General features: G+C 35.3%; 1 protein-coding gene across 1 annotated transcript; it reads left to right on the forward strand.

Moving 5' to 3' along the window:
- Positions 1-7,814: 7,814 nt before the first annotated feature.
- LOC116030565 (putative late blight resistance protein homolog R1A-10) lies at positions 7,815-10,701 on the forward strand. The gene is made up of 2 exons (XM_031272856.1): positions 7,815-10,533; positions 10,627-10,701. Exons 1-2 carry the CDS (start codon positions 8,258-8,260, stop codon positions 10,667-10,669), a joined length of 2,319 nt encoding a protein of 772 aa, XP_031128716.1. The 5' UTR covers positions 7,815-8,257; the 3' UTR covers positions 10,670-10,701.
- The last annotated feature ends 8,483 nt before the right edge of the window (positions 10,702-19,184 follow it).

The following is a 19,184-nucleotide window of genomic DNA, read 5'->3' on the forward strand; positions in this document are numbered from 1 at the left end:
CGTACAGCCGGGGTAGTTACCGCTACACCTAGAGTGAATTCTATCACCTCTTTGACAAACTCCACTCTAAGTGCACAGGCTAAATGGAAATGCTTCACAACAACTATCACCCAACATAGTCATATGTATATATTTGAGCCAAAAAGGGCTTAGTTAACCAGTCATATACATATCTACCTATATATACAAGGATGTGCCTGGTGGGCCAAAAGACAAGTTCGGATTGATCACATTCCTACTAACCCAGCTCATAAACCGCTAAGGTTACAAAAAAATATTTACACAAAAGATAAAGTTCCCAAAGGTTTTTCCGAGGTATACCACCTACTCGATCTGTTGGTATACCGGGCCCGTAAACATTCTCCACACTAGATGCCACTCCCCTTCAAACCAAGTGATATAGTCTAGGAAGCGAGATGTGATGTTCATCATAGACCATTCATCCCAAAATTCTGGAGGACTCGGGTCCCAAAGGGTAATGAACAACAAACTCTAGAGGATTACTTTCCTCCAAGCTTTCTATGGGGTAAAAACCAAAATTGGCTTGGACATCAGGACCATCGGGAATGTGAAGAAAACTATCTACTGCAGGTGAGCTATCTAGAGCCATAGGAGCATAGCCAGGTGCGTAAGGGTCGGCACCCGTCATCCACGGTATATACACCTCGTAGCCCATCCCTGGGCATGTGTACTCCTGCAAATCCTGGGGGTTCGCCGGGCTACACTAGCCTACACTAGATGGCATCTGTTATAAAACACAATGAAGTGTAGTTAGCACGACGGCTAAGTAAGGAGATTCATAGGTCACCCAAAACTAAATAAAGGTTTTGGAAAATAGATATTTGAATACTTTAATACTTAGCTCATAGGCTGAGACTCTACCTGCAACAAGTTATGAACAGAGACTTGCCCAATTGGCAAACATGCCTTTAACAACAGTACGAATCTTCCTTCCTCTTCAACGAGGTCTCTTGATAAGTGTTTACTTACCAAAGAGGTTCATTTCTTAATATATCATTAATCAACTAAGGTTGGATTTTACTTCACCTTTCACGGTGTGTAAGAATTTGGGACTCTTCCCAACATAGAGATTTCTCTCATTTTCATTCGGTTTAGGCAAGGCATGTCTTACTAGACTATCCTACCTCCATCTTTGAAAGTTATAACAATTATCAAGCAAATCAACAAATAGTGAAAAATCATGGATTTTACATTTTGATTTCAATCAGATTATTTGAAATTTTCCTCACAAGGAACTTTCCACCAACTTTCGCCTCAACGAGGGCTCACCAACTTCCCTTGGTGCTTAAACTTTCATCACATCTCCTTTCATCGTAGCTACAGAGTAACTACATTCTCATATCAAAAGTCCACTTAGTTTCTTCTTCGAAAGCGCATTCTCATATCAAAAGTCCACTTAGTTTCTTTGTCGAAAGCACATTCTCATATCAAAAGTCCACTTAGTTTCTTCTTCGAAAGCGTGAGGCCTTTGGAGTATTCTGCTTAACTCCCTCTCTGACCACTTGGATCATCGAACTCGGGTTCAGTAGTCATCCCCCGGTCTAATACTGATCCCCTGGACGTAAGGTTCATTAGAATGATTCATAGCTGGCCCTACTAGGTCCATAAAAACGACACATACCCGTACTTCATAGAGTAACTATAAGTGTGCACACCCCCGCAGGAATATGTCATCCTAACGAGTTATATAGTACTCGACGAATAGACTTCACCCACAGTATGAATGATCATACAACATAACAACCATTGGGCAAGGGCACTTAAAGCCACCCGTAGGTCAATCAAGGTCCTCCTCAACTTACTCTGAAACTAAGGTTTTCAAAACATTCTTTCTTTTCTTGAACAAAAAGACATTTTTTAGGATATACTTCATATTCAAGTCTCATACTTGAAATCAATCCACCTCCTTTACCAAGTCCAAAAGTTTCCTTTCCTTTTCAAACACTTTGATAGTATACTAATTACCATTCACCGAGGTGATTAAGTATAACTATCATAACCTTGTCAATGTCACATTTCACATGTTCATGACATACAACATATACATATGTATATATAACATATAACCTCTCATATTACTTATACATATATACATACGGTACATGTACTATATATGATATATAAATCATACATATGTTTATATCTATGCACAATCACACACATACTATATATGTATATTCATGCTAGATATATATTTAACATATATGCAGTACACACAACACACACACACGGCATCACTATATATATATAATATATATATTTTCGAAATATATATATATGTATATTATACCCGGTATACTCATATCACGATTATATGTATTTGTTTACAAAATATGATCTTCACATAGCATATATGTTTATATTTCCTACTATCATGCACACAATTAAATTTCAACATAGAATTCCTAATTTCAACTATCAATTATTTAATTTCAAGTAACCTTATCCAACTTAAGGAATCCCTTACCTCAAAAGCGGTTTATATCTCCTTAGAAACGTTCTTGAATTATTTTCCCCAAATGTTCACCTAGAAACCCTAGGAAAATTCAACACCATAACACCATATTTAAGAGATTTCTACCTAAAATTAGGATCTAGGGATGAAAATAAAGCCTTTAACCGAATAAAATTAAAGTTTTACCGAGTATTGAAGAACTTGCGAAGAGAATTTGGCTATGGATTCTTGAGCTTCAAGGAAGAAGATGGAGAATTTGGCTATGGATTCTTGAGCTTCAAGGAAGAAGATGAAGACTAAAACTCTCTCTCTTTGAGCTTCAAGGAAGAAGATGAAGACTAAAACTCTCTCTCTCCTCTCTTGTTTATTTCGGCCAAGGGGGGTGAATGGGAGATCAATCCACTAAATTATACTCTTTAATTAATTTAATAATGATTTGTGGTGAGTTAAAGTGACACTTATCACATTCTTGTGGTGAATCTTGGAAAATATCTTTGGCTTGCCAGTTATGGGTTAAAACAGATATAATTACAATAGAAAATATTTTAGTTAGGAATGATTTCGAAACCAAAATTATTCCGAACTCGATCCTAACCTTAAATTCTAAAATTGGATAATGTTCGGTACATCGTGAAATACGGCGATGCTAAGGTCGAAATAAATTTTCACTCTTATAGGTTAATCTAATTTCAACTTAACTGAGTAGGAAGTTCATGGTTAATGGTATAGTGCATACATTCCACTTCCTAGGGCAATCTGAACTGAACGCATGTTCCTAAAAATTTTACGGTTCGTGACCGGCACGCATGTTCGCAGCTTATTAACGACTATTCTAACTAGTAAAAATCATTTTGAAATATATGTAGATCACGACTCATGTATGTCAATGCCTTAGAATAAAATTTAAAAAAAATTTTCCGAACTCTAGGCTTATTGGAACGAGTGGAGTGTTACAGTACCCCTATCCCCCCCCCCCCCCTTAAAATAAGGGAAAATGAGTCATCCATGAAGAAATTTTTCTTTAGCCATCTTGGCAAAAAATACACCTGTAGGATAGCTCTCCGGGTCATGGTGTAGGCCCCTTTATGGATCTCTTCATAAACTAATCTCGCCCTCTCGGGATATGGACATCACAACAGGGTGTCATTACAAAACCTCTTACAGAGTGTATCACTGAGGAGTCGGTAGGTTCTCCTCACCTGCTTGGCCTCGGCCTTGTTAAAGGGCAAGCTGCCCATAATAGGTTATTACATTAAGTAGTGAGCGGGGGCGTCCCCCCTACATTACCGTTAAGGAATGCCAAGGTCGGGGTCAGTGCGCACGGCCGCGACCGTAGGAACTCGGGCTCCTTACGCCCATGATGGCTAAGCTTGAACTTCTTGCACCCGTGGAGGCCGGGTCTCCAACATCTCCCATGGTCTCGAAGGGGTTGGGGTAAAGGTCGACAATTGAACACCCTTGCATGACCCCCTATAGCACCACAATTCCAAGTTGAGGGGGTTGCACTACTTCTTGGAGCCCCTCAGCGGGGCGGGTCAACAAGTTTGTAGCTTGCTAGAGCTCGACCACCCCCTCCTGGAGCTCGTTCATCCGCTTACGGGGTTGCTTGACCTATCACGACCTCTTGAGAGGGGTGGGGTAAGTGTAAGCGCTTCTCGAGAGGCCTTGGGGTCGAGTTGGGAGCTCGAACATCTCCTTGGAGCCCGTCCATGATGTGGGTTAACAAGGTGGTAGCTTGTTGGAGCACGACCACCCCCTCTTAGAGCTCGTTTATCCACTTAAGGGGTTGCTTGACCTATCACGGGCTCTTGAGAGGGGTGGGTAAGTGTGGGCGTTTCTCGAGAGGCCTTGGGGTCGAGTTGGGGGGCTCGAACACCTCCTTGGAGTCCATCCATGAGGTGGGTTAACAAGGTGGTAGCTTGTTAGAGCGCAACCACCCCCTCCTAGAGCTTATTCATCCACTTAAGGGGTTGCTTGATCTATCACGACCTCTTGAGAGGGGTGAGGTAAGTGTAGGCGCTTCTCGAGAGGCCTTGGGGTAGAGTTGGGGGGGCTCGAACACCTTTTTGGAGCCCGTCCATGAGGTGGGTTAACAAGGTGGTAGCTTGTTGGAGCGTGACCACCCCCTCTCAGAGCTTGTCCACTCTCTTCCAAAGCTACTCGACCTCATCAAGGTGGGAGCTTGGGGCTCTGTCACTAGTTTCTCCCAACCGCTCGACCTGGGAGGAATGCTCTCGTCGCGGCTGGGCTCAGGGCCCACGGCTCGAAGATCTTCGTGAGTATGAATCCTCCACCAGAGGTTCTTTCGCGGTCAGCCTTGGGCCTAGTCTGTCTCGGGCCATCATGCGGGTGCCCAACCACTCCAAGGCGGGCCTCTCTTGGGTTGGCTTCTCGCTACTAGCGTCTCAATGTCGATCTCGGCTGGTGCCATCCCTTCCTCACCTATCTGACAGTAGGGGCGAGTTGACTTCCCCCTCGACTTGAGTTCTGGGTGCTCGGGGTGGACGAGAGCTCGGCCCACCATGCTCCCTCAAGGTGGGTCGGTGCTGGGGTTGGGGCTCCACGGGAGGCCTCGGGGCCGAGCTGGGGGGCTTGCAGAAGTCCTTGGATTTCATCCACAAGGCAGGTGAGCGCAAGTGCTGCCTGTTGAATAGTTGCCCACCCTATGGGATCGGTGGGGCGGATGGGGGGGCGAAGCCCCCATTACGATTGTTGGTGAGGTGGTTCCTTAGGCCGCTCATCGATCTCACGGAGAGGGTTCGTTGCTGACTAGCGGTCCCGTTGAGGCCTCCCCTCCGGGGGTGCCAATGGTGTTATGGGAACCGTTCGAGTTACGAGAGTTGGATCTCGATATTGTCATAGCTAGGGAAAACTAGCTCGCTTGAGCCTAATTTCGGCTCTCAATGAAAGCACCAATGATGGATTTAATTAACCTGGGGGTTCGGACTAATAAACCCGTTAAATGAATGATAACACGCACGAGTAAGAAATAATAAGCGAAATGAATGTGACAAGGTCACGGGGACCAGGTATTGTATTAGATCGTAGTCAATAAGATATTACAAGACAATGTAATGCTATTACAAGTGTAGTTTAGGACAAAGAATATAGAACATGTCTTAATGAGACAATAACACTCCTATTTATACCCTCCAAAACTCTTAACCGCCCCCGTAAGACGGGGAAACAGTTATAGATCCGATTTGACCGCGCCCGCGCCGCGACCGGGCCCGTAGCCCTAACCACCCGAGGCCCGTGGCCGTGGCCGAGGCCGAGCCCTCCCACCCGAGGCCTTGGGCCAAGGCCTCCCACCCGAGGCCTTTGGCCGAGACCTCCTAGCTAAGGCTTTGGGCCGAGGTGCTAAATGAGTTAGCCCGGGTCATGCATGGGGCTCAACCCCGGCTCCCGGACCCTCTCGTGACCCTTATCCTGCTCCTCTGGGTCGACTTGGCTCGTTCCTAATATATCCATCACCATTAACTAGAGTTCACAATGTATTGTAGATCTTGATCTAAAATAACATTATGTATATGTACTTAACAATTTATATATCTTTAGGTAATAAATTATGTACCAATTACAAATAATATATTATGTATTTTTGTAGTTAACATATTATGTACTTATAATATGTTAACTGCATGTACATAATCTAAATGTTGTTTTAGATCATGGTCCATAATGCAAGGTGAACCCTGATCTATGGTATAATTTGGAAGAAAAAATAAAGATAAAATAAACCATCAAAATTTATGTGAAATAGCAATTGTTATAACATGGACCAATGTGTATATTGCATTGTGAACCATGGTCCAAAAATCATGTGTCTACAATTAACACATTGTATACTTACAATTAACAATTTGTGTACTTGTACACGAATTGAAAGCGCACATTAGTTACAGACACATAACATGATAACTACATACACCTAACATATTAACCGACATCTTATGTCATGTGTCAGCAGTTAGTAATTTATGTGTCTGTAACTATCATCTTATGTGCCTATAATTACCATATTATGTGCCTTCAATTTGTTTACTTGCAGGTATAAAATGTGTCAACTACATGTACAAAATTTGAAGATTATTTTTGAATAAGAGTCTACAATACAAGTAGATTCTGGTTCATGGTGTAATTTGCCATGAAATAGCATTTAGGCTCATAATCTATTAAAAGTTTATATTAGACACCTTAACTTATCAAATTGATGCACTTGTGCCAACTAATCGATTATCAGAAGGTAACTGATTAAAATAATGGATGAAATGATATTTTCATTTAAATACATAAATTTAAAATAATAATTTTCTTGACGGAGAAGCTACAGTAGAAACATTAATATTTCTGTTTTTTTTAACAAATAATTTTGAAAATTTTATTTTTTAATTTATAGGAAAAAGTGACAAATTGGTCACTGAACTTATTGTTTTTGTGCAATTAAATCATTAAATTTAAAAAGTGTACAATCCAACCATCGAACAAGTAAAATATGTGCAATTATAACATTTTTCTAATTTTTTTTTAATTCAATTTGAGTTAAAAAAACATTTCAATATTGACTCGCAACTAATATGATAGAGAAAATCGCAACTCTTAATACATACATGATACATGTAAGTAATATAATCAGATTTCACCGAAAATCTTTTAAAAAATGTTCCTATTGCACATATTTTGTTTGTATGATGGTTCAATTGCACACTTTTTAAGTTCAGTGACCCAATCGCACAAAAGCAAGAAGTTCAGTAGTTTATTTGACATTTTTTCTTAACTTATATATTTATATACATCAACGCTAGTTAAGATCCACGTCTCTTTTAACCAATTTTTTTACCTAGAGCTTACTAGCTTAATTGCATCAATTTGACAAGTTATTGATACAATTTGAAAATTAAAATGTTTAATTATAATTTTTTATAATTTAGGGATATAATTATTGTTTCGGACATAATTTTTTTTTTTTGAGTACTACTAACTCTATTATATTGTAGTATATGTTCATCTATACTTTCTCAACTTGTCTGTTTATCTATACTTTCTCAACCTGGAATCATTACCGCTTTGATCTCATGACCTCGGGAGTCACTACATGTCATCTTAGCACAAAGTGCTTGGTCGCACATAGTTTGATAGTATATTTGAAACAAAATAGTTTGTTTTTTTTTTTTTAATTATTAACATAGCACTCAGTTACAGCCAATCCTAGATCTTCATGAAGTCATAATGGCTCAAAGAAAAGTAGAAAAACTATTGATGAAAGAAAATTCATTATTGCTTCATCTCTTTCACATTCTGAGTCTGAAAATTTTTGGTCCACTCCATCTTCAATGACTGCTTTCGCTCTTATCACTTCTCTACTAAATACACTACACTTCCATTTCCAACAGCCTGTTCCATGTTTGATTCTTGATGATACAGAACTGGTGGAATCTTTGTGTAAGAAGATTCGATTTTTGCAAGCCTTTTTGGAGGATTCTCACATCAACAGCGAGGCAAGGAGTGGCTTGGAGACAGAGATCAGAGGTGTGGCTCATGATGCAGAGGCCAAAATTGAATCAGAATTACATCTATTTTATTTGCAGTGCAACCAGGTAGATCACCCAGTTAAGCCTCCTCAGAGTCTTTATCACACCTTGCAACAAGTAACTCGCGAAATTGAATCAATTGAAGAAAGGATTCAGATTGAGAGCAATAACAACCAATCCCTAGAGCCTCAAAGAAGAAACAGAACAGAGTAACAGTTTCTATGGACTTTCTTCAGAGCACAAGAATGTAATGGTAGGATGCGACGATGAGTTTGAAACCATAGGGCACAAGCTCATTTCGCATTCCAAAAAACTGGAAGTCATCTCAATCGTGGGGATGGGAGGCATCGGAAAGACTACCTTAATTCAGAGAGTCTATGAAAATACATCAATTATTTCTCATTTTGACGTTCGAGCATGGACTACTGTTTCTCAAGAGTATAACCTCGAAGAAATGCTTCTTGACCTTCTGGGTTGTATTGGTAAAAGGAGCACTGTTGGTGTTGGCAGTACCATTGAAGGAGACACCTCTAATGATGATCCTCCAGCAATTGGCCTTACTGATCTTCCAGCAATTAACATCAATGAAAGAGCCATCTCTAATGATCCTCCAGCAACTCGACTGCGTAAAGCGTTGATGGGTAAGAGGTATCTAATTGTTATAGATGATATATGGAGCACCAAGGCATGGGATGACATCCATACATGCTTTCCAAAAGAGGATTTCAACGGAAGTCGAATATTGTTGACTACAAGGCTGAAACAGGTGGCCGACTATGCTAGTGTAAGTAACAATTCTCATTACATGCGATTTCTAAATTTCAATGAAAGTTGGAATTTATTTTACAAGAAAGTATTTGAGGAAAAAAAGTTTCCTGCCCAATTTAAAATGATTTGTAGAGGTATTGTTGAAAAATGTCAAGGATTACCTCTAACAATAATTGTGGTTGCTGGGCTAATCACCTCAATCAATAAGGAATCCTTAAACCAGTGGGGTATTGTTACTGAAAATTTGAATTCATTGCTCAGCATGGATCCGGAAGAAAGATGTTCAAAAATACTTTCACTAAGTTACTACCACTTGCCTCCACACTTGAAAGTGTGTTTCTTATATTTTGGAGTGTTCCCGGGAGATAGTAAGGTTCTTGTGAAGAGATTGGTTCAGTTATGGGTTGCAGAGGGATTCTTGAAGCTTGATTTGAATAAGAGCATGGAAGAAGTGGCTGAAGCTTACTTGCAGGATCTTATAGACAGAGGTCTAGTTCAGATTGATAAGCAAAGTCCTAATGGCAAAATAAAGTCTTGTAGACTCCATGATATATTGCATAGCTTTTGTTTGATAGAAGCTCAAAGGGAGAACCTTTTGTGTTTTATAAATGAGAATAATATTGATGTGGCTATGTCAACAAGCTTTAATCCAAAAGCTTGCCGTTGGATTTGCAGTCAATTAAGCCATTTGCATTTGTCAATTGTCCGAGCATGGTATGATGATACTCACACATCTGATGAAGAAATCCATTCCTTCATATATTTTTTGAAAGATTTTCCCCGTAGCTATGAACCATGGTCTTCCTCTTTTAAACTACTAAAGGTGTTGGACATAGGTTCAACATTAATTCTGGATATTATACCCGGGGAAATAGTTGATCTTGTTAATTTGAGATACTTAGCCCTATCCACTAGTGTTGTTCTTCACAAGTTCCAATGGTTTAAGCTTCGAAGTTTGCAGACTTTCATTGTTGATTTTCATGGTTACTCATGGAAAGCGGAGCCACCATATATTTTGGATATGCCACGGTTAAGGAATGTTTATTTTACCAAGGGTTCTCCTTTGTATCTCCCAAAGTTGGTTCAAGAAAATCTATTGACTATATCTTGGTTGAATGTGCCAGAGCCTTTGTGGACTAAGTCCGACTTAACAAAGATTCCAAACGTGAAGAAACTCGGGATTTACATTGGGATCAGCATGAATTTTATGCCTTCTTTATTGCCGCCTGGTTCGCTTGATGGTCTGGCTGATTTGCATCAACTTGAGAACTTAAAAATTGCAGCAAAGGAAAGCAATCTTCTTGTGGGTGACTTCCAACTTCCAAAAGTTTTTCCACCAAACCTTAAAAAGTTGACGCTTTGTCATACTTATCTTCCATGGGATGATATGCTTCTTATTGCCACATTGCCCAACCTTGAGATTCTAAAATTGATAGGGTATGCTTTTTATGGCTCGGAGTGGAAAACGACAGAGAATGGGTTCTGTAAATTAAAGTACTTTCAAATCGAAGAGTCAAATCTCAAGTATTGGAGTGCGGTTGCTAATCATTTCCCCGCTCTGGAATACCTAATTCTATCATACTGTCAACATTTGGAAGAAGTTCCAGCTGATTTTGTTGATATTACCACTTTACAATTAATTAAGTTAACTCATTGTTGCTCTTCACTTGTTACTTCCGCTAAACATATTCAAAAAGAGCGACTGGACTATGGAGACTATAAACTCGTTGTTCGTGACTTTCATACTTTGCCGCAAAGGTAATGTTTTCTAATTTAAATTGTGGAGTTTGCAACCTGTGTTTTGTGCCCTAGGATTCTACGGATTATTTATTTTTCTTATTTTATTCCTAGGAAACAACTATTCCCAGAAAGATTGCTCGGAGGGTATAACTAGGTCCGTCTTTATACCGTGGACCATGGTCATGGCTAGTACTGCAGTTGTGTTGAATTCATACTGCAGTTTTTTTTTAAGGTAAACGTAGCTATTCCATTAATTTATAACATAAAACGTTTACATCAATGATCAATGAAATGGTAAACCATTCCTTACAGTCAGACATAGAAACAACTTTTCTAACTATGCTATAGAAAATTTGAATCGCAAACTGTTTCATAACTATGAAGCTATGTTCCTTCAGGGACCTTAAAGCTTCATCAAAGATCTGGGTCTTCGTCATCATTCTTTTTTGCTCGCCCAGGATAAGATCAACACTTGTCGAAATCAAGTTAAACGATTTATGCTAATGAAAATGAAAAGCTCGTGAAAGTAACGAGAGGAAAAATGCTCGTGAAACTAACGAGAGGAAAACACAATAATAGAGAAAATAAAAAGTGGATAAAGTCAAAGTAGGGTTGGGAGTTCAAGACTACCAACACAAACCCCAATACCTACCTACTATTATTTTATTCAAAGGGAGAGAAAACGGAAGAAGAAGATCTGTGGCGATGGTTGGAGGCGGGCGGAGCTGCGACAGTGGTCGTGGCGGAAGAAGAGCGAGAGAAAACATAGAAGGTGACCGAAACCGCCGGCTCAAAGCTCCATTAGAGCTCCGGCCGGAGGCCGGCGGTGGAAGCCGAACAGAAGCCGTTTCATCCGTCTGGAACTAGAGTTGTGTTGAACTGATACTGTCGTTGTGTTGAACGGATGAACGTCCTCTGTTCCGCACAACTACATTTCCTTTTCAACACAACTGCACTATCAGGCATGACCCTGATCCACAATCCACGGTATAATTTGCGTAACTAGGTGGCCTCACGTCTCCGACCAAGAAAGCAACTATTCCCAGAAAGATGATGTACTAATTTGTATTGTTTTGATAATATTTTATGATTTAGGTAATGTTGGGACAAAGGTGGAAGAAAGAACAACACAATTACATAAGGAGCCTTCTTGTAAGGATGATTCTTACTCACCATTGTGCATTCTATTTCAGAGAGTAAGTAGGTAAATTTTTAGTTGTTGATTTGACACTCAGTAGGTAAAGGACGTGGACGCTGTATAGTTACACAAATTTAGTAAACATGAAACCAAACTTTGTAATTTTGTATAATACGCCTCCAACTTTGCTTATGAATTGAAGTGGTCTGTACCATTATTATACCTTAGACCAATGTCTATTTTGTATTGTGGATCATGATCCAAAAATGATTTTGAGATTATGTGTTGCAATTTCAACCTATAACGCTAACAATAAAAATCTATTAGTATATTAATAAAATATATTCGGATCGGAGTATATATATTACAATAATCACGTATAACAAGTTTAGTGTATTCAAGGCACTCCAATTGCTCTTCATGAATTTGTTTAGCAGAAGTAACAAGGGAAGAGTCACATCGAATTAACTCAATTAACTGCAATGTTGTAATATTAACAAATTCAATAGAAAATTTTTTCAATTTTTTACAGAAATCAAGTATTAGACATTCAAGATCTGGAAAACTAGCACTCCAATGCTCAAAATCTAACACTGCAATTTTCAAGTACTTCAATTTGCAAAACTCATTCTCCGTAATTTTCAACAATGAAGGTCTTCAAACTTTGAAGCATAACCCATTTGTAATCTTTAAGGGGTGCATTAGTTCTAAGGCTAAATATCTCAAAGAAATAAGATTCACTATTTCACTTGGTATGTCAACCAGATCATATATACTTAAATCCAACACCCTTAACAATTTAGGATAAGAGCGAAATGTTTATAAAGAGGAATTGGCCAACAATTCAGAAGCCTTAGGATAATATAGAATGGAACGAAATTCCTGATGGGATGTGCGAGAAATACTTATTGGAGAATCCAAATGGATGGATTGATTGCTGATCCAACGGCAAGCTTTTCGATCTAAGCCGGTTGGCATGAGCATCCGAGGCAAATTATTGCATGGACTTTGGTCCACACAGCTGTATGGACCAAAAATAAAAAGTACATTATTTTTGTACTGTAGGTACATTATTTGATAGTATAATATCAAATAATGTACTTTTAGTACAAAAATAATGTACCTTAAAATAATGTACCGACGGTACAAAAATAATGTACTTTCAGTACAAAAATAATGTACTTTTTATTTTTAGTTCACACAGCTGTGTGGACCATGGTCCATGCAATAATGATTGAGCATCCGATTTTTGAATCCAAGCTTTTGTTTCCAAGATTTTGCTAATCCAATGGCAGACTTATTAATAACAGGTGGGTTTTGAACTCTAGCCACCTCAACATTATTTTCATTTATAACATCCAAAAGGTTTTCCCTCCTTTCTTCTTCCATGAAAAAGTTATGCAACTGGTCATGAAGCTTACAAATTGATTTTTCCATCATAACCCCACTTAATAATTTGAACTAGACCTCTATCTACAAGATCTTGCAAGTAAATTTTACCTATTTTTTCCATAATTTCACCCCTCTCTAACTTTAAGAATCCTTCCACAACACAAAGCATAATCAATTTTTTTTCACACAAATCATACTATCTTCTGAAAAACACCAAAATATAGGAAACAAACTTTCAAGTGCAGAGATAAATGGTCATAACTTAGTGAAAGTATTTTTTAACATTTTTCTTCCTGATGCGTGTTAAGAAATGAATTCAAATTTTCAGCAATATCCTCCCACTGGTTGGTGATGACTCATTGAATGAGGTGAGAAGCCCAACAACTACAATAATTGTTAGAGATAATCCTTGACATTTTTCAACAATACCTCTATCAACTGTTTCAAATTTAATAGAGAAATTTTTTTCCTCAAATACTTTCTTGTAAAATAAACTCCAATGGGAACATAGCATCACGAATAATGAAACGCTCACGATGAGGAAGCAGTAAAAGATTATGTAATGTATTTAGTAGAGAAGTGATAAGAGCGTAATCCATTGTATTTAAGATGGATCTATCGGAATTGAGCAAATTAAAATAATATTTCAGAATTTCAAAGTGATGAAGCAATAGATGATTGGTTCTTCTTTTTCCTCCGAGGGAGGCATCATATAATTTGATGGAGTGTGTGTGAACAAAACTGCAAGAAGTCTCCCAATGAAGTCTACCGATCGACAGTATGGACACGTGTGTGGGGTACACACGTAAAGACTAAAGAGGGATCAAATTGTCAAACAAAATGTTACCTTGATGTAATTTAATAGAGTGTATTATCAACTATATCGAAATTATCAATTTGATACTTGATTATTTTTTTTATCAATTAAGTTCCTTAACTTTAAAAATCTTAATAAATTTGATCTTCTGTTTGTTTTGCTCTTAGACATTCGTTAACTCGGGATCAAATTGGTAATTTTGCTATAGTCTAGGGACCATTTCGGTTATCACATGCACTATTTTTTCTGAAAAGTTAATTACTGAATGGTCTCTTAATTATAGCGAAAGTACCAATTTGATCCCGAGTTAGCGGATGTCTAATGGCAAAACAAACAGATGACCAAATTGGTTAAGATTTTTAAATTAAAGTTGAGAGACTTAATTGGTCAAAAGAATAGTTATCGACCAAATTGATAATTTCACTATAGTTAAAGGATCATTTCGATAATGAACTCAATTTAACTTCTTCAATTATGCAAACACTAACTCAAATACTATTAAAACTACAAACATAAAAGTAATATAATTTATCTTTAATATGTGGTGTATGGCATGTTTGGTTCGCATAAAATATTTGAGGGGAAATAAAATTGAAATTCAATTGAAAAAAAATTATTAGGATAATTGATTATATTGTTTAGTTGGTGGAAAAAAATTATTGGAAATATTGATTCCATTATTTGGTTGGAGTTGGAATGATAAGGAAAAGTAAGTATAAATAGCAAAATGTTCATATAAATAGTATAATGATAATAAAAGTAATAGTGATTTATAAATAAAAATATTATTATTTATAAAATACAATATCTTAAATTTAAATATTAGAATTTTATATTTTATTATAATAATAAAAAAAATTGTTATACACATTTTGGTCTAAGGTAATTAAGAATGCTCTATAAGGACAAAATAGTCCTGATAATTTGTTCTCAAGTAATCAAGTTCCATGAAAAAAAAAATGAGTAAATACCATTGAAGATCCTCTGACTTTGATGGCACTGCCACTTTTAGTCCTCAACTTTTAAATTAACCACTTTTAGTCCTCCGACTTTGATGGCACTACCACTTTTAGTCCTCAACTTTTAAATCAACCACTTTTAGTCCTCTTACTTTTTTGTTTCTAGCCATCTATGGTCCTTTCTTTACAATTGGACATCTAATGTCATTTTCTTAAGGACAATTCAGTCATTTGATCCAAAATTTAGTGTTAACAAAGGAGAGTGGAGAATAGGGTTTCTTCAATAATTCTGATGAGGAAACATAATACTTAATACATTAATTATGAAATGACTGAATTGGCCTTGAGAAAATGACATTAGATGTCTAATTGTAAAGGAAGGACCATAGGTAGCTAGAAACAAAAAGTAAGAGGACTAAAAATGGTTGATTTAAAAGTTGAGGACTAAAAGTGACAGTGTCATCAAAGTCGGAGGACTAAAAGTGGTTAATTTAAAAGTTGAGAACTAAAAGTGGCGGTGCCATCAAAGTCAGAGGACCTTCAATGGTATTTACTCTTTGTTTAATATTGCAGCATCAACTTCTTCTTCAAGTAGGCACTGCTTCATATTCCCACTACAGGAAATGTCTTGAAGGAAATCCAAATCGCGATTTACCTCACCGCCTATTGACTTGGCAATGTTGACGAATACATGGTCAGTTATGGCGAGACGGGGGAGTTGAACTGGGGAGTTGCTGAACTTTTCGACTGCATTTACCCAGAGAAATTGCCCGAGCATCAGCATAACAATCGCAAAGCAAATGAGAGTAAGAAGGCAAGCCCAAGTTCCGTCCTATCATTTTATAGGCATGGCGTAGGGATACTTTTTTATTTTTTTTTTATTTTTTTTATTTGTAGTCATCAATTAGTAATTAGTAATTCACATTTCCTTTTTCAATTTTCATTTTCTAGTATTAAGAATTAATTTCTATTTTTATTTTCATTTTCAATCAATTAGGGATCTTTTTTATATATAGTCAATAGTTAATTAGTGATTCGTTTCCTTTTTCATTTTCTATTAATTAGGTGTCAATTAAGACACAAATATGCATAGGAGTTATATTATTATTATTATTATTATTATTATTATTATTATTATTATTATTATTATTATTACTAGTATTTTCGCCCGTGCGATGCACGGAATGGATTTGTTATAATATATTAAAAATATTTGGATTGATATATAATTATTTAAATTAGATCATCAAATATTATACGGAGTATAGTGCAATTGAAGATATGTTTTGGATCATTTATATTTTTTAATGTTATCATTGCTTGAGTTTGAGCAAATAATTGCTCAAATTAATAGCTAATGTCTAGATTTACGCATGCAGTGTTATAACTTTGGATATTTTATATATCATTATTTATGATTTTTTATAAATTGGGCAAATGTACTTGTTCTCTAACAACTCAGTTATAGGAATCAATTGTTATCTTAAATCATTTGTATGGAACATATTTTTTTTGTCTAGATATATAGCAATTTTGTCATTTTGTAAAAAAAAAAAAAAAACATGAGTTAATTAGTGTATTTTTTAATTTTTCCCTCCTTTACAGTTTCCCTTAAGAAAACATGAGTTAATTAATCCATATGTTAAGCATTTAATTAGTCTAGTCAAACTAAGAAGAACTGAAACACAAATAAATATTGTGTGGTAAATCATAAACAAAACAACCAAGGCTATCATGCATTGGGTTCAATCTTAGGCTTTTTCAAACTCTTTGAAGACAATGAACAATCCATGTTTATTCTCTTCAAAGACGGTTGCTCAAGAGTAGTTTCATCAACGGAGATGACTTCTAAATTTGTCGAATATGTAGCTTCCAGTGGTGTTATGCCCTGGTCAAAAATAACTATTAAAAAATCAAGGCTAAAAAAATTTTATTGCATGAGATAGAACGAAATTGTAATTAAAAATTGCCTTGGTTGCTATCCACACCTCCGGGAGCCTTCAACACTCAAAATCCTTGAGTTTAAACATGTCTTTCGGAAAATTAGAATCATTTTAATCCGTAACGCTAATCAAAGTGTCATTATTCGTTTTCATAATGTACTTTTGCTCGCACGACTTAAACCTCATGTGAGAGGGTTGCACAACAAAATTGTGAATATTATAGATTTTCCCTTCTTTCAAGAGTTTGTTGAATTGTTTGACAAATTCTTTAGAAATTTGTAAATGGATACAAATTCCCTGAGGGAATCACCATAAATATTAATATTAATATTAATATTAATTAATAAATAATATTATAAATTTTATATTTTTTCTATCATGAATATAATAAAAAATAGTAATAATTCATTATGTGATTATATTCTATGGATAAGAAATCCATTATGTGATTATATTCTATGATGTATATTGAAGTATGATTGTCTAACATATAACGACATAAATTAAGTATTCTGAAATAAAGTGTTCAACCAATATAGTATGAGTATGAGTCTAAATTATAGTATAAGTCTAAACTATAGTATTAATCCAATATTAATAACTAAATAATATAAATTTATATTCTATGAGTAACAAATTTATTTTGTGATTATATTTTGTGGATAGCAAATCCATTATGTGATTAAAATTTGTGATGTATATTGAAGTATGATTGTCTAACATATAACGACATAAATTAAGTATTCTGAAATAAAGTGTTCAACCAATATAGTATAAGTATGAGTCTAAATTATAGTATGGGTTTAAACTATAGTATTAGTCCAATATTTTTAAAATTCAATGCTGTAAAAAAAAAGTGTATAAATGCAATACGTACCTTGGAGTCATGGAATAAGCATGAGAGTGTTTGTTGGTTGATGGCATTCCTTGGCCAAATAACAACGCATCAACCGGAGTCTTATAGAGCTTTTCATTGTTTTGAGGGACGTAATTTGACTCTATTACTAAGCAATAAAGAGAAAGATGAGAAATTACAGAGAACAATAAAAAATATATAATGGTAGAATATCAGTCCATTAGTGATCCTTTTATATATTCCGCCAATTAGTAATATCAGATTCATTTTCAACCAATTATTCTTTTTTATTTTTATTTTCAGTCAATTAAAATATGATGAGATGCAGTGATATTTTTACCTAATTTCCGTTCGATTTTTAATTGATGATGTAGAATATTATTATTGAAATATTTCCGTTTCATTTTTAATTTCCGTTCCGTTTTTAATTTACCTTTAATATTGTTTAAAATATGCCTTTACTATTGATGATGTAGAATATTGTTATTGAAATATTTCCATTCCTTTTTAATTAAAATGCAATGATCTGACCATTTTCTTTTTCATTTTAGTCAATTATGGATATTTTTTTTTATTTGTAGTCAATTATTAATATTCATTTACTTTTATATATTCAGTCAATTAGTAATATCAGATTCATTTTCAGTCGATTATTCTTTTTTTTTCAGTTAATTAGTCAATTAGAATAATAGATGCACTGATATTTTCATTCTATTTTTAATTTACCTTTATTATTGATGATGTAGACTATAATTATTGAAATATTTCCTTTCCATTTTTAATTTACTTTTACTATTGATGATGTAGAATATTATTATTGAACTATTTCCGTTTTATTTTTAATTTCCGTTCCATTAAAAGTGTGATAGATTTACGATTTAATTGTGATTTGATTTATTCTACTGTGTAATATTATTGTGAAAATTTAAAATGGAATGATTTGATCATTTCCTTTTCCATTTTAATTAATTGTGGATATTTTTTTAATTTCCAGTCAATTATTAATATTCATTTCCTTTTCCAATTGACATAATTTCAGTTGTCTTTTCTATTTTTAATTTTCAATCAATTATTAATAGTTCATTTCCTTTTCCAATTTACCTAATTTCCGTTCCATTTTAAATTGATAATGTAAAATATTATTGTGAAACATTTCTATCGTAATAATTACCGTAATTACTAATAATGAATTATAATGAATTATAATTAATATTATTTTATCATAATAATTACCATATTACTAAAATGCTCCTACATTTTGGCCAAAAAATTTTGGAGGAGGATATTGGTTTTATATATAGTATAGATAGATTCTATATTTGTAATTATCGTAATAAACGGATTTAATAGGAAAATTTAAGTAGGAAGTTATATTAAGAGTTTTGAAATATTATTATTATATTATTAATATTAGAGAAATTATATTAAAAGTTTTAGATTATTATTACGAAGTATTATATTATTATTATTATTAGTATACTCTTAACAGAATAGGTAAGCAAAAAAACTTCCCGAATGACCCTGTTTTTTTCTTTAGATCCCAATAAAGCACTCCATGGGAATG

This window comes from Ipomoea triloba, chromosome 9, assembly GCF_003576645.1.
Source record: "Ipomoea triloba cultivar NCNSP0323 chromosome 9, ASM357664v1".
In the NCBI taxonomy this organism is placed as follows: domain Eukaryota; kingdom Viridiplantae; phylum Streptophyta; class Magnoliopsida; order Solanales; family Convolvulaceae; genus Ipomoea; species Ipomoea triloba.

What these genes read in the sequence shown, in the direction of transcription:
- LOC116030565 (XM_031272856.1), top strand. Translation starts at nt 8,258, where the DNA reads ATGGTAGGATGCGACGATGAGTTTGAAACCATAGGGCACAAGCTCATT. An exon ending in TTTCATACTTTGCCGCAAAG is followed by an intron (nt 10,534 to 10,626) that starts GTAATGTTTTCT and finishes TTTTATTCCTAG; the next exon opens with GAAACAACTATTCCCAGAAA.